This window comes from Festucalex cinctus, chromosome 13, assembly GCF_051991245.1.
Source record: "Festucalex cinctus isolate MCC-2025b chromosome 13, RoL_Fcin_1.0, whole genome shotgun sequence".
Taxonomy (NCBI): domain Eukaryota; kingdom Metazoa; phylum Chordata; class Actinopteri; order Syngnathiformes; family Syngnathidae; genus Festucalex; species Festucalex cinctus.
In genome coordinates, this window is record NC_135423.1 from 3,800,053 (window position 1) to 3,814,395 (window position 14,343).

Consider the following 14,343-nt stretch of genomic DNA (forward strand, 5'->3'; position numbering starts at 1 on the left):
ATTTTATTTAATTAATTTAATGTATTTTTTTTTTTAACCTTTGTAACATTTTGAAATCATTCTTTGGATGAACAGCAATTATTGTGAATTTATTTGTGGTGCATATTCCTCACCATCCTTAGCATTCTTTGCCGATGGTGTGAGCGCCATCGCTCGCTTCATTCGCCTTCCTTATCTTGAGGCGTGGCGTCCATTTTGGAGCCCACCGTAATGTCTCCTTTGCCCTTTAAGGGGCCACACACCACTGATGGTGACCCCACTTCATGACCTTCACTTAACTTGTTCAAGTCTCTCCCCTGGGGACGGGGGGGGGGGGGGGGGGGGGGGGCACAATATATGTGCTTTATGGCTAAATAACGGGTATGTATGTAGCGCAGATGAATTGTGACGTCGGCGTGTGTTTAACTGGAGGTCACGTCAGGACACAAATCAAACGCCCGCCCGGCTGGCCCGCCCGTCTCCTCCCAACTCTCGCGCTTTCTCCTTCCTTGGAGCAGAGGTGGCAAAACGCTCAGCATTTGATGAAGCGTGACTTTGCGACTTTGTCGTCCCAATTCTTGTCCCTGTAGTCGACACTGTGAACTTGCTTTTTAAAAAAATTATTATTTTGTGACCGTGCAAACATTGTTAAGAGTTACTAATACATATTATTATTATGCTCACTAATAAACAAGGTAATGTCAATAGCAAACCGGACCAGTAAGTAAACAGACAAGAATTAACAATATCAACAATCCAAAGTGAGGCTGGTAAACAGTACTAACAGGATTCGTGTCTTTGGGGCTCAAAGTCTCTCTGAGACTTATTTGTCAGACTTGCACCACCCTGGAGACACAACACACATGCACACGTTTACTGGGGATACGCGCGCGCGCACTCGTGTGTCGCGTTAGCATTCGTGAAGTTCAATAAACATCATTTAGCCTATTTTTGATGACATTCTCACACGTTATTGACTCAGCATTTTTAACATTTTTATCTTTATTGTGAATTGTACTTGCCTTGTAGTGCTATTTAAAACTGTGACCTCAAAATGAGTTTTTCAATGAAGCAGTTCTGAAAATCTGTTGCTAAAATGCTAACAGTTGCTTGCTAACACATAGCAACTATCACGACAGCATCCTGAGAAGAGAAGATGTGCCGAGGCACATTTGAAAGGATTTGACATTTTTCCTTGAGGTTGCGTTACTGCGCTATGGTCCAGTGAGAATTGATACAATGCTAACATGCTAACAGTTGCTATGCTAACACAGCAACATAGCAACCCGAGTAGATAAAACTCTTGAGGCAATGACATAAGGATTTTACTTTTCATACATGCTTAACTGAACGTCAATAACTCAAATGCTAACATGCTAAGAGTTGCTGTGCTAGCATAAAGTTAGCAATCTGAATGGAGAAAGTGCAAGGAAAAGCCGTAAGGTGTTTTGCTGATGTCAAGGTTGGTGGTTGATTAGCGGCAATTGTGTAAATTAAAATTTATTTAATACTGTAGTTAGTTTTTTGTTTGTTTCTTTATTAGAAATATGTTGAGTCGCCACCTGTTTGCTGATGTGTGTGTGTGTGTGTGTTTTTTTGTTATAGCCCCCTTTTTCATGAAAAATGCTTATTGGTAACCTTGCTCTCGCAAGATGAATTCTTGCGGTATTTGTGAGTTGACAAACTCCAGAGAATACATCTTGTACCACTCCCGCTGATAACCGACCAATCACAGAGCGACATTGTGTTTGGGGGCGGGATAAGCAACTGTGACCAAACCAGGAAGCCAACGCCGACGCAGGAGCTAACAAACAAACCCAACATGGACGAATGGACGCTACAATTAATTCAGTTCTCACAGAATTACTCACCGCTTCCTTGTTGAATGTTGAACAGCGAGAGGCGCTTCGTGCATTTCGAGCTGCTAAGATGTTCGTGCTTTTCCCTACTTCGCCAAGAATGAAAACGAAATTTTCACCCGTGGCCGTGATTGAACGTGTAGGATTGTCGCATCGTCCAATCAGCTCGAATTATTGTACAGAATGTCCCGCCTTTTCCCGACCAAATTACTGTGGAGAGGTACCATATGGATCTGGCTATTGCCAGGTTAGCTTATTAGCAGAATTCAGGGAAAATGATTTGCGATAGATTGTTCTCAGTTACATTTGTGGTCATGAAACAAATTGAACTCTAAGTAAAGGCAGCATTGAGTAAATAACTCAACTTCACTGTCTATCCACGCCTATAAACGCCTTTTGACTATTGTTGGTATTGCGGCGCTCCCAAACAATGTCTTTCGTCACCTTTGACGTCGCCAACTACTGGCCTGGCATGCACATTGCAGCAAGTTTGTCTTTTCGAATGAATGAATCAAACTTTGCGTTACAAATATTGACTTAAGGGAACGAAAAGGAAAAACATCTTTTATGTCCTTCAAGTGGCCATCGAGGCTCAAAACGTGCAAACAAACTCAATGACACGGCGCGTTCTCACGCCGTGTCCTGACTTGGCCTCACTCGCACTCGGGGGGGAACATAAGGATCGCATATGGCTCTGGCAGCCGTCCACACCCACATTCCTCCCGTGTGACGAGCCTCGCAAAAAAACGACCGCCTGCTTGCCCGCTCGCTCCAAAAAAAAAAAGAAAAAAGAAAAAAGCACCTTGGCCCACATTACTGCCGACTGCACAGAAGTGCAAACACGACGAGTCTTCAAGTGCCGCTTTGGATTTTCAAGAGACGCTTGAGTGCAACGAGTGCATTTGACTTTTTACTCGGAAAGTTCTCATTCGTGAGCTTTTGATTTTGTGGAAAGTAAATGTTTAAGTGGAATTTGCATGACACTTAAACTTGCGCAAGCTCTGTGTTGCTCCCCCAGAGGCATGCACAGATTCACCTCACGTGCACCCTCAAAATTGTACGCTAAATGTGGCTGTGAAATTGAGAATGAAAGGCAGTAAAATTTATGACGGGAAAAAACTGTAAATACAAGCTGTAACTGTTTAATTTATAATAATGTGTAAATTCTTTAACCATTCACAAATGTTAATTTTAAAGTACATAGTAAAAAATAAATAAAAATAAAAATCTCCTTAGAATTAAAATATCAACTTTAACAACCCAACTACCGTTTTTTTTCCATAAAATTGACTTTTGTTACAGTTTATTTAAGATGTATAGTTTCACTCAACCTGACAAAGTTGCCGCACTCCTATGTCACAAACTGTCAGCCACGCCCATTTCTGCCAGTCAGCCACGCCCACCATTTTCAGCCCACTTATTCACCCATTGTCAGACTATTGAAGTCATCCACGCAAGACGCGGCAACACTAACCCGAATGCCCAGCCTTCTTCCTCCGACCGCCGCTCCCGCCTCGGCGCGTTTGTTTGCCCGTCCCCGTGGCTGCTCTGGATTCTGCTGCAAAGACACGTTTTTTTTGTCTTGTGTTGGGATCTCTGCTCTCAAGCAACTGTCAGAAATAACTCATCTCCTTGTTCACTGGCAAAAAAATGATTAAAATGTTATGAAGAATGATTCTTGCGCACCACTTGCGGCAGTTTAGCAATCTGAAATTCAATTACGCTGTGTGGAATGATTTGCGAGCAAGTCGTCGTCGTCCTGTTGCCGCTGACTAAAATTTGATCTTTGACTTCGGAATCCTGCAGTCAAATCCGGCGAGGGCCAAGCAGCCTTTTGCAGTTTGGCGGTTGGGGGGGGGTGAGCGGGTTCACGGGTAGGGGGGGCGCACGGTGCGGAATGTGGCTGTTGGGACGAGCCGGCGGGGAGAAATGAGACGCCACAAGTGGGAATTGTAACTTCGCTTTTGTTAAGTCACGTACCACGACGGTCCTGTGACGCTGTCGATCCAAGTCAGTCGCCTGGACCTGGAAATGTCAGCGGACACATTAAGATCTGACCTCAGGCCACCAAAACGATTCTTTTTTTATGTATTGTTAGAAAAAATGTGGAAGTACACTCTAAAAAGAGAATTGTTGAACCATTTTAAGATTACAAATTGAATTGTTGACCAACTTAAAAAAACAAACAAAAAAAACACTTCAATTGGTAACATGATTGATTTAAGTTAATGCAAAGTGAATATATTAGTTAATTATGAGTTCATAGACTTAATATTATCATTTTGTTATTACATTTTGTTTTTAAGGCAAATGAATTCCAAGCATTTAATTATTATGACTTTCAGGTTTTTGTGTCTCTATATGATCAATACCATTTCCATTTAATGTACTTATTTTCCATTCAAAGTTAATAGTTTTTCATAATCATTCATAAGCTATTCATTTTTTTTCATCCTGTATTTTGAAATGATCCAAACCAAAGGCAGAGTTTCAACACATAAGTACATTTATTCATGATTGAATATATCGAACAAGTAACATAGCTGTATTGTATTGTAAGTGACACACAGTACATGTCCTGTATCTCTGTGCTATATAAGTTAAATGTAACAGATGTTTTATTTGAAAATATCCGGGAACTCTTTTCTTGCCGTTATGCACTTTTGTTAAAAAAAAAAAAAAAAAAAAAAGTATTTAAAAGTGCACTTGTTTCTTTTCAACGCATAAAATTACAAAAAAAAAACCCAAAAAACTGGTCCGTTTATCTGCATTGTGAAGTCTGAATATAGAAATGTAAATATAACAATTAGCTTTGTATGTCGTGAAAACTCGAGCGAAATACAAGAAGGAACAACAACATTGTCAGTTTACAAAAGCTTAGCGTAGAAATCACTGCATCATCTATTTTCTAAATAATCTTCATTTCCCCCCAATAGAACTATTGTCAACATAGACAAGAACAAACACAAACAACACAGCGCTATGTATATTACAATAAACTATTTGTCATAACAAGTCAAAAAAAAAAAAAGAGATTGAGAAATATAACCATAGCCACTTAAAATTAAGGAATACGATGCATAGATTCAATCATTTTAAAGGTCAAAATATCATTTACAGTTTTTTTTTTTTTTTTTTTTGTGAACCCTGTTGATTCAGTGACCGGCACAAATTTATGCAGTATATATCTCTGCATATCTATATGTAATCATCTTTTTTTTTTTCTTTTTTTTTTGACATGAGCATGTTACTTGAAGGCAAATTTGGCCATGTTTGAAAGGCGACATGTGGCACCACAGCCAAACTGCAGCTTCATTAAGGGCGTCTTTCTGTTATAAAAAACAAAACAAAATAATCATACAAAAAAAAAAAGCACATTTGAAATGTTCAATATTTCATCTTAAAATCTCTGCAACAAAACCAAACAGCAAAAACGAAGGTGCCATAATTTGACTTCTTCGATGACGAGCAACCGAACAACGTCAAGGCCACTTCCATTTATTTATTTATTTTTTTGACTCGGCAAAAAAAAATGTACACGTTTCGTAAGATCAACTTGGATGCACTCAACACTTAGTGGTGCTTTTTTTTTTTTTTTTTTTTCTGTTCCCCCATGAGATGTGTTTATCAAGCAGAAGCTTTTTACACCAAGCGGTACATTTTGGTTTGGTTTGGTTTGGTACGGAGCAAAGCGGTCAACATTTGCAGTGGGGAGAGTTGGGAAGGAAACAAAATGGCTGATTTGCCGGATACTGCACAGTCGTTTCCGCATATTTGCAGTTCCACACAAATTCACTTATTTCCGCTTGTTTTTTTTTTTGTCAAAATCCTGCCGAGAGGAATCGGTGTCAAGGATGTAATTTGAAATGATATATATTCCGATTTTTTGGTATGAGACACTTTCATCTCCATCAACACGTTGACTCCATAAAAGAAGGAATGTGGACAGAAGTGAGGAAACGTTGATGAATTGAAGCGAAATGTACCGCTTGGTGGAACGGGAACTTACAATTACGTCATTTGTCACTCACCCTCATGTTATGCTGCGCCTAGAATTGGATCGAGAGAAAAAATAAGTAAATAATAGCATTATATCATAATATATATTAGGGATGTAACAATATCCAAATATCACGATACGATATCACAATATGAAGGTCACGATACGATCACGATATTGTGGGGGTGGGGGGTGGCGATATTTAAATAAGATCACAATATTGTAAAATACTAAAGCTCATACTAAAGCTCATACTAAAAAAAGCACAATATTGTGCTTTTGTACATAACATCAATTCATGTAAACTACCTACAATCTCTAATAACAATTTGAGGCACTTACTTGCTTATGCAAGCACTCACAATCAAATTAGGTTCCCCTTCATTGGGCAATTAGCATAGATTTTAAACATAAAAGGCCAAAACATCCCTAATGAAAATTAAATTGCACTAATAAACTATCCACTAGAGGGTGCTAGAACTGCACAAATGGAAATCAACCTGACTTATTTAACAGATGTGTTCCTTTTAAATATCGTGAACATGACGGCGACGATATTGTGGAAGTTTTAATATCACAATATCACGTTATTGCCCTTATCGTTACATCCCTAATATAAATATATTACATACTAATGTATATTATAATATAATTATATTGTAATTATATTACAATTAAAATGTTTTGTAAATAAAATGCAATTGCTGGTCAATTTGTCCCACAATACAACATGAGGGTTGAAATAGCGGGAATTTGCTTTTGGATGCAAAATCTGAGAACACGACAAGAGAACTGAGAATCTTCCGCCTTGACCTCTGACTTATTTCGCGGCTGCACAAACGCACTCGGAGAACTGCTCACAATTTACAGTCATCGCTTTTTCTTGAAGGAATGAGTAGGCAAGCCTCAGTCAAAGCGAACATATGACTGTCTTCTGGGCTTGTACGATATATATGTTTTTTTTTAGATTTATTTAAAAAAAAAAAAAAAAAAAAAGAAAGAAAAAAAAAACTCTTCAAGCCCGCAGGACATTTCTTAAATAGGCCTCTGTGGTATTAAGGTTCCAAGTGCAGGTCTGCACCAGAATAATTCTATATTGAACACAATAATTTATGTCTCAAATATATATATAATACTACAATCTAGTAAAGGTGTACTATGTAATGTTAATATACAATCTTAAGCTATGTACATTACAGGCAAGAAGCGTCCGGGCACGGAGCGGCTCAACAACTACAAAAATAAAAATACAAAAACAAACAAACAACAAAAAGCATCCAGTTTTCTCTTGGAGCCAGATTGGCTTTTTGCTTCTGTTGTGTAAACGTGATGTCATCTTTAGACAGTACAAACGCATAAATATAAGACCTGATTGTACAATGTGTCTTTCAACAGTTTTATGTACATTAAGACGCAAAGAGATCCCTACAAAAATCTTGACCTCAAAATGCGGAAATGCAGCTTCTTTATGCTGATGATATTTGGGTGTGTTGGTTGTCAGTTGTTCATGGTGTGAGGAAGGTGGAACGGAAGGCAAACGGGGGACAAAACTGGTTCAAGGCTCTTGAGCACAAAGACGGCCTCGGCAGTTTGATTAGTGTCTCAAGAAAAAGGGACTTTCTATTGACCTTTTACCTCAAACAAGAATGTTCTTGTCAGGTGGACCACACACTGTAACTAATATCTTATGTCATCCAGGTACACAACACAAAGAACTGAAGTCTTTAGGAGACCAAACTAGGAAAGACAGACTTGAAAAAGACTTGTTCGCAGTCTGGTGGACTGACCGCCAGATACATTTTGGAACTAAGGACTCGTGTTGTCCAGGTGTAACGAGAAAGCTGAATTTGTCTACCAGAAACTTAGGACTGAAGTCTGTACGAGACGAAAATAGAGAGTAAAGACCACCTTGAAAAAAAAAAGACTACGGTTCGCATTGAAGTGGATAACCGCCAGACATGGACTTGTTGGACTTGCGTCGTTCAGACACTACAAGAGAGTTGAATCTGTCTAAGAGACACTTAGGACTGAAGTCTTTCGGAGACAAAATTAGTAAGGATCACCTTGTAAAAGAAAACCTCTTTTTGAAATCAGGTAGACAATCGCCAGATACATTTTAGAACTAAGGACTCGTGTTGTCCAGGTGTGACGAGAAAGCTGAATTTGTCTACCAGAAACTTAGGACTGAAGTCTTGACGAGACAAAAATGAGTAAAGGCAACCTCGTTCACGGTCAAGTGGATAACTCAAGAGAGTGGAAACTGTCTAAGAGACACTTACGACTGAAGTCCTTCTTAGGACTGAATGAAGTCTTTCTTAGGACTGAAGTCTTTCAGAGACCAAATTAGTAAGGACCACCTTGTCAACGACCCGTTCGCAGTCAGTTGCACCACCACCAGACATGTTTTGGAACGAAGGACGGATCTAGTTGTCAATCGAGTGTTGACACTTGAAACTGAAGAAGCCTTTTAGAAAACCCCAAAGTCCAAGTTGCCTTTGATTCAACCTTCGTGGATGGTTCTTCAGACTGCAACCAACGGTTTGTGTAAATGCTCCTTAGATAAGGCAAATTTGGCACTTAGTCCGTAAAGATGAATAATTCCAGTAGATCAAAACCTGGCACTTGTATCTTTCAAGTGATTGGTGAAAGAATTTTCAAATAGGAATGTTGACAGTAAAGAAACGTTTCACCAAACCACAAAAATCAGTCAGGTTGATTGTACTTTTTTTTGTTGTTTTTTTGTTTTTTACATTTCCGCTCGTTTCCTAACCAGACACCCAGCTGTGTGTTGTGGTCTTCACCCCGTGCGGGAAACCTTGCTGGGTCGTCATGGGCTCAAAGTTGAAGTCCAGCGAGTCGCCGTCCTTCAGAGTTTCGTGGAGGACGGTCTCCATGTCAAACTCAAACTTCTCGATGGACATGTCATCCAGATCGCTTGGCAGCTTCTCCAGGTGCGGGGGCGGAGCCAGTCCCAGACGTCCGTATCCGTTGGTGTTCAGGGGGCAGAAGCTGCCGGGCATGCCGACGCCCCCCAGGTGGCTGGAGAAGCCGTATGGCATCTGCATCGGGTTCTTGGCTGACGGCAGGCGCGCCGAGCCCCCGCTGTGGTTGAGGGACATGAGCAGGCGGCCGTTCATGGCCGGCGGGGCGTGCGGGTGGGCGTGGGACAGGCCGTGCGGGTGGGCGTTCCCCCCCGCCATCAGTTTGGCCACATGCTGGGTGCTGCTGTAAGGCGGCAGCATGCAGCCCCCGCCCGGCTGCGATACGACCGTGTCCACCGACGGCAAGAGGTCTCCGTGCTGGTCTGTGTCGGATGTAAGCAGCTCCTTGAGGAGCCCGGGCAGCTGTACCGACCCGTGGCTGTACGGACCCATGCCGGGCCCAAAGGTGGGCTTGCTCTCAGGCAGGGTCTGCATCGGCATGGGCGACATCGCGTTGATCCCAGCTTGACCGTACACGCACTTGCGGTACTCCTGCGGAGGCTGCGAGGCCATGCTCGGGGAGCTGTAAGGCGGGTACCCGGGGCTCGGCTGCATCATGGAAGAGGGGGAGGACTGCGAGGACCCGGGGGTGGCCGCCCCTCCGCCAACCTGAGAGTTGTTCGGCGAGAGCAAGTTGAGATTGTCCAGGAGGTTCTCCATGACATTCTCGGAGCTGCGTCCCAAAGAGCCCGTCATCTCGGTCAGGCTGGGCAGCGTGGCGGTCATCTTGGGCCCCGGGGCGCCGGGGTAGCCCATGTGCGCCTCCGCCTCGCCCAGGTCGTCCTCGGGCATGAAGGGCGAGAGGCGCCCGCTGACCGTGCTGGCGTTGGAGCTGGTGCGAGGCCTGAAGCTGCTCCAGGCGTCAAAGTCGTCGTTGCTGTGGGAGTTGGGGCTGCCGGGCCACTTGTTGTAGGAGCCCGGGCTGTCGGCGCCGGCGTCTGGGCCACCCTGAAGGGACAGCTGTGGGCAGACAGAAGGACTTTTCAACAAATTATCATCTTGACGTTGCAATGTAGTACAATTTCATTTGCAAATTGCTTCCCTTATTGGGTTGTTATCATGGTGAGCCCAGGGACTTATGTTGCCTTCATGTGGTAGAGTCCATCCATTTTCTTGACCGCTTATTCCTCACAAGGGTCGCGGGGGGTGCTGGAGCCTATCTCAGCTGGCTTTGGGCAGTAGGCGGGGCACACCCTGGACTGGTTGCCAGCCAATCGCACCCATGCGGGTACGGGGAGAACATGCAAACTCCACCCAGGAAGGCCGGAGCCTGGACTCGAACCCGAGTCCTCAGAACTGGGAGGTGGACATGCTAACCACTCGTCCACCGTACCGCCATGTGGTATAGTAATTATGGTAAATACCACATGTTGAGTGGAAAATCGCCCGCTCGTCGTATTTTCTACTGGACAACTCGGAATTTATTTAGATAGCCGAGTTTCCGAGTTGAGAGAACTTTTCAAGTTTCAACATGGCGGAGAGCACCGAACGGCAAGAAATATTAGCACATAAGGGCGTTATCATCCTCTCGCACAGCAGGCTGTTTTAGAATCGACACAATTTTGCTAAACAAACAACAAAATCACATGAACACAACTAGGTCGTAATTAGGACACTATAAAATGTTCGTTTGAAAGCTTGTATCCGGTGTTGTAAACATTACCAGAGATCGTTAATTAAAAATAGAAGTGTGGAAATGCAATCTTTAATGTATCATTTGCTTATTGTCCATAAAAAATCACTTTCAAAATGAAATATCCTATTCAAAAGATCTTTTATCTGGAGCAAAACCTCTAAGGGCAAGCTGAATTTTTTTCCGGGATTGTGGCATACCTCAATTTCTGCCAAGGGATTTTTTTTCCTTATAGGAAAAAAACTGAAATAATGGAACATTCTAAATTGTTACACAAGTGTAAAAATAAAAACTATTAATATGAGAAAAGGCGGTTCATTGTGTTAAGATGAGTGAGAAAACATTTTTTGTCACGCCAGTAACAGTAAATGAGCAAGTTTGTATAACTTGCCGAACCAAAGAAATGACTTTGAAATTTGAGATTTGCTTGAAACTTGCAGATTAAGACTTCAGACTTTACTTCTCTTTAAATTGGGGGACAATACAAAGCATGTGAGCCCGCCCTCCATGTACCTTTTTCTTGGCGGCCCGTCCTCGGCTCTTGGTGAACTTGCTGTTGTTGTCCATGGAGGCGGCCCGTCGTCGTGGCGACTTGCCGCTCTTGCCGCCTTCGGGGTTCAGCATCCACCACGAGCTCTTGCCCGTGCCCTCGTTCTGGACGCGCACGAAGCGGCTGTGCAGCGACAGGTTGTGCCTGATGGAGTTCTGGAGGTGGGAAGAGGAGGCGGGGGTGTTTGTTACATCAGACTCAGAGCTTTGCCCTTTCCAACAAATGCACACGTTTGGCTTGGCGCTCAAGTGTAAATCCATTTTACAGCTGCTGCTGCTTCTTTCAAGACACACGCAGCTCACCAGATGAAATCAAAACGAAAGCGCCGTTTTAATGCCACTCAAGAATATAAGCGCCAACATCGAAGAGATGGGTGAGGGCGGGGAAAACTGTATGTCAAAATTGTATGATGTAATGTTTGATTGTCAACAATGCTGTCCGAAAGGAAAAATGAACAAATAAATCAAATCAAATCAAATCAAAACCTTTCTGCTAAATGGCCGCATTTGGAACAGCTGAGCCAGGTCATGCGCAGATGAGTCGAGGGCTGCTCAATTATGGGAAAAATAATCACGATTATTTTGGCAATAGTTGGAATCACGATTATTCAAACATTTTTTTTTTTTTTGGTACAAAACGAGGAAATGTTTAAGCATTTAAAAATAGTAAGCCCAATTGAAAAAAATAATGGAAACACTATAATTACATAAGTTCCTTTTCGACCAAACAGAATTTCTAATCATATATTTTAAAAAATATATATATTAATTATTTATTTATGTAGGCAAATTCGTGCAGCTTGTGCACTGTGCAGTAAGGACGATCATTTTTTTTGGGGGGGGGTACGAAACAGACAATGTTTACACTTTAAAAAATATTAAGACCAATAAAAAAAAAAAATAGAAACAGTATTCATTTTGAACCAAAACAGAATTGATAAAACTATATATTTAGAATAATGTATTTTTATTTATTTATGTTGTCAAAAACTTGAAGTTGGAATGCAGCATGTGCACTGTGCAATAGGACGATCATTTCTTATTTGGTATAAAACAAGAATATGTTTAAATGTAAAGAAAATTTAAAAAAAATAAAAATAAAAAATATAAAGACAAATACAATTCTTTGAAACACTAATTATGCAAGTTTCTTTTGGATGAAACAAAATTTATTATATTATATTTAGTTTACAATATGATTGGACTGCCCTTGGGTCAGTCGTACTTTTGCCCACCTCAGGTCGATACGTTGACCGTCTTATCTCTTAACATGCACGAAACACTGATAATGCACATTCCACTTGTGTCTCCTCTACACCGGAGGAAACAAAATCCTGTTGTTTTTTTTGTTTTTTTTATGCTGCTCTTCCTAACTTAACAGTGCACACTGTCGTTGCTTGGTGACAAGTATTTTTGTGCCAGGAGCAAGTGGGGCGTAACTAAAGCACGGCAAACAAATGAAGGAGAATATTGGCCAAAGGTCTGCTGAGAAAACCTGAGACAGAGAGAGAGAAGCACGAGCTGGCCTGCTGGGATTTTGGAGGATTCAAATCAGCCAAAACGGTTGTTTAAGGAACCGATGAGGCACGGAGGGCAATAGTTTTGTGTCACAGGCCACACTAACACACAATCGCACATCCTCAAATCGCTTCTGGTCGCCAACGTGTCTTCTAACGCCGCTTTCGTGTCCGCGTCATCTCACCGCCACCATCCATCATCCGTCGCTCTCCGATCACAGCCGCCTCGCCTTTTCGTGTCCAATTAGCTTGGCCCACTTTACCGCAAAGTTAAAAAAATAAATAAATACACACATATTTTCACAATTAAAGTAACATATGAAGACATCTTACGCATTGACCTCCATTCAGATTTTTTTTTTTTTACCGATTAACGCATTCCAACTTGAAATCGTAAGCACCAAACCGAACAAACACCAGGGCCTCAAAATTGTTTGACCAAAATCATCACTTTTTGACCAAAAATCAGAGAAGCTCTTTTTTGTGCAAAGAAACATCAAGGAGAAGAGTAAATTTGACACTAAATCTATACTTAGAAAACAACAAAAATAAGACGAAACAGAATGCTTTTGCCTTCTTTCTAATAACTGTGACACTTGCTCTTACTTTGTTCATGTGTGCGGTTCCTAAACGTGTTCTTGACATAAACAATCATATTTATCTTGTACTCAAACGCAGTGCTGATCGCAAATCTAAATCAAGTGCAGCAAGTTCGCCATCTACTGCCGTCTGTGAGTCATTACAGTGGTTTGCAAACCTGAATTTTACACAACAAGCTCAGCGAGAGCGTCTTACCATGCTGAGCCTTTGAAAGACAAATATATTTGCCAGTGGTCATAAACGTCCACAAGAGAATAAAGTTATGTGATACATTTTTTGTACCCTGCATGAACTGGACCGTGACCTTAAAACTAAAGTAAATGCTGAACCCTGATTTCTTGTTATGCACTTACACGGCTAGTATTTATAGTTTATGGAAGTAAGCGCCATTCATCATAAAATATTGTGTATATGCAAAATCAAATCACCATATCAAGCGTGTGTGAAGTTATCTGCGGGGAAAATGCTCAAGGCTGGCAAAAAAAACTAAAGATTAGGTTGCCGTCAAGACTGATGATTGCCTTTGTGCAGACAAATCAAGAGTTTATCGCAGTCGTTTGTCTTTGTTTTTTTTCTTTGTTTGACTGGAATGCTTTGGTGGCACGTTGGGACGAGTGGTTAGCAGGTGTTGAGTTGAAAAGTTCTGGGTTTGAATCTCAACTTTAGCTTTCCTGTGTGGAGGAGCTTGCATGATGTCCTTTTTGGTTTGTTTACTCTGTGCTGAATTTTAAAAGCAACAAGCTAAAGTCTGCTGAAGTACGGAAGCGTAGAGCTGCCAATGTGGAGTAAACATTTTTGGCTGGCAAATATGTTCGAACATACTCGCAAATATGTTCGAACGTACATGTAGGCTAAATGCTACAAAGTTAGCATACCTTCCCATAATGCCACGGGGTATTATTTGCGCCCGTGCGAGTGAAAACAAAACCCCATTTTTTTAGGCATTTGGGCCACATTACCAATTCATTAGAAATTAAGTAGACCAAAAACAGTCTTTATTCGTAACTTTTACGATTTATTATGTCTGCCGTGCATGATTTAGGTTCGTCATTTTTTTTCACTCGCGCATGCGCAAATAATACCCCGTGGCATTATGGGAAGGTATGCTAACTTCGTAGCATGTAGCCTACAAGTACGTTTGAATACATTTGCGAGTATGTTCGAATGTATTTGCGAGTATGTTCGAACGAGTGTTTGAACATACTCGCCAGCCAAAAATGTTTAC

At 41.5% G+C, this 14,343-nt stretch overlaps 1 protein-coding gene across 1 annotated transcript in view; it reads right to left on the bottom strand.

Moving 5' to 3' along the window:
• Nucleotides 1–4,326: 4,326 nt before the first annotated feature.
• Nucleotides 4,327–14,343, bottom strand: part of foxo1a (forkhead box O1 a) — a 36,243-nt gene continuing 26,226 nt past the window's right edge. The window contains exons 2-3 of the mRNA XM_077541407.1: nucleotides 10,966–11,157; nucleotides 4,327–9,779 (exon numbers count right to left, since the gene is read on the bottom strand). Coding sequence (XP_077397533.1) covers nucleotides 8,604–9,779; nucleotides 10,966–11,157 — 1,368 coding nt within the window. The 3' untranslated portion in view covers nucleotides 4,327–8,603. The remainder of the gene's footprint in view (nucleotides 9,780–10,965; nucleotides 11,158–14,343) is intronic.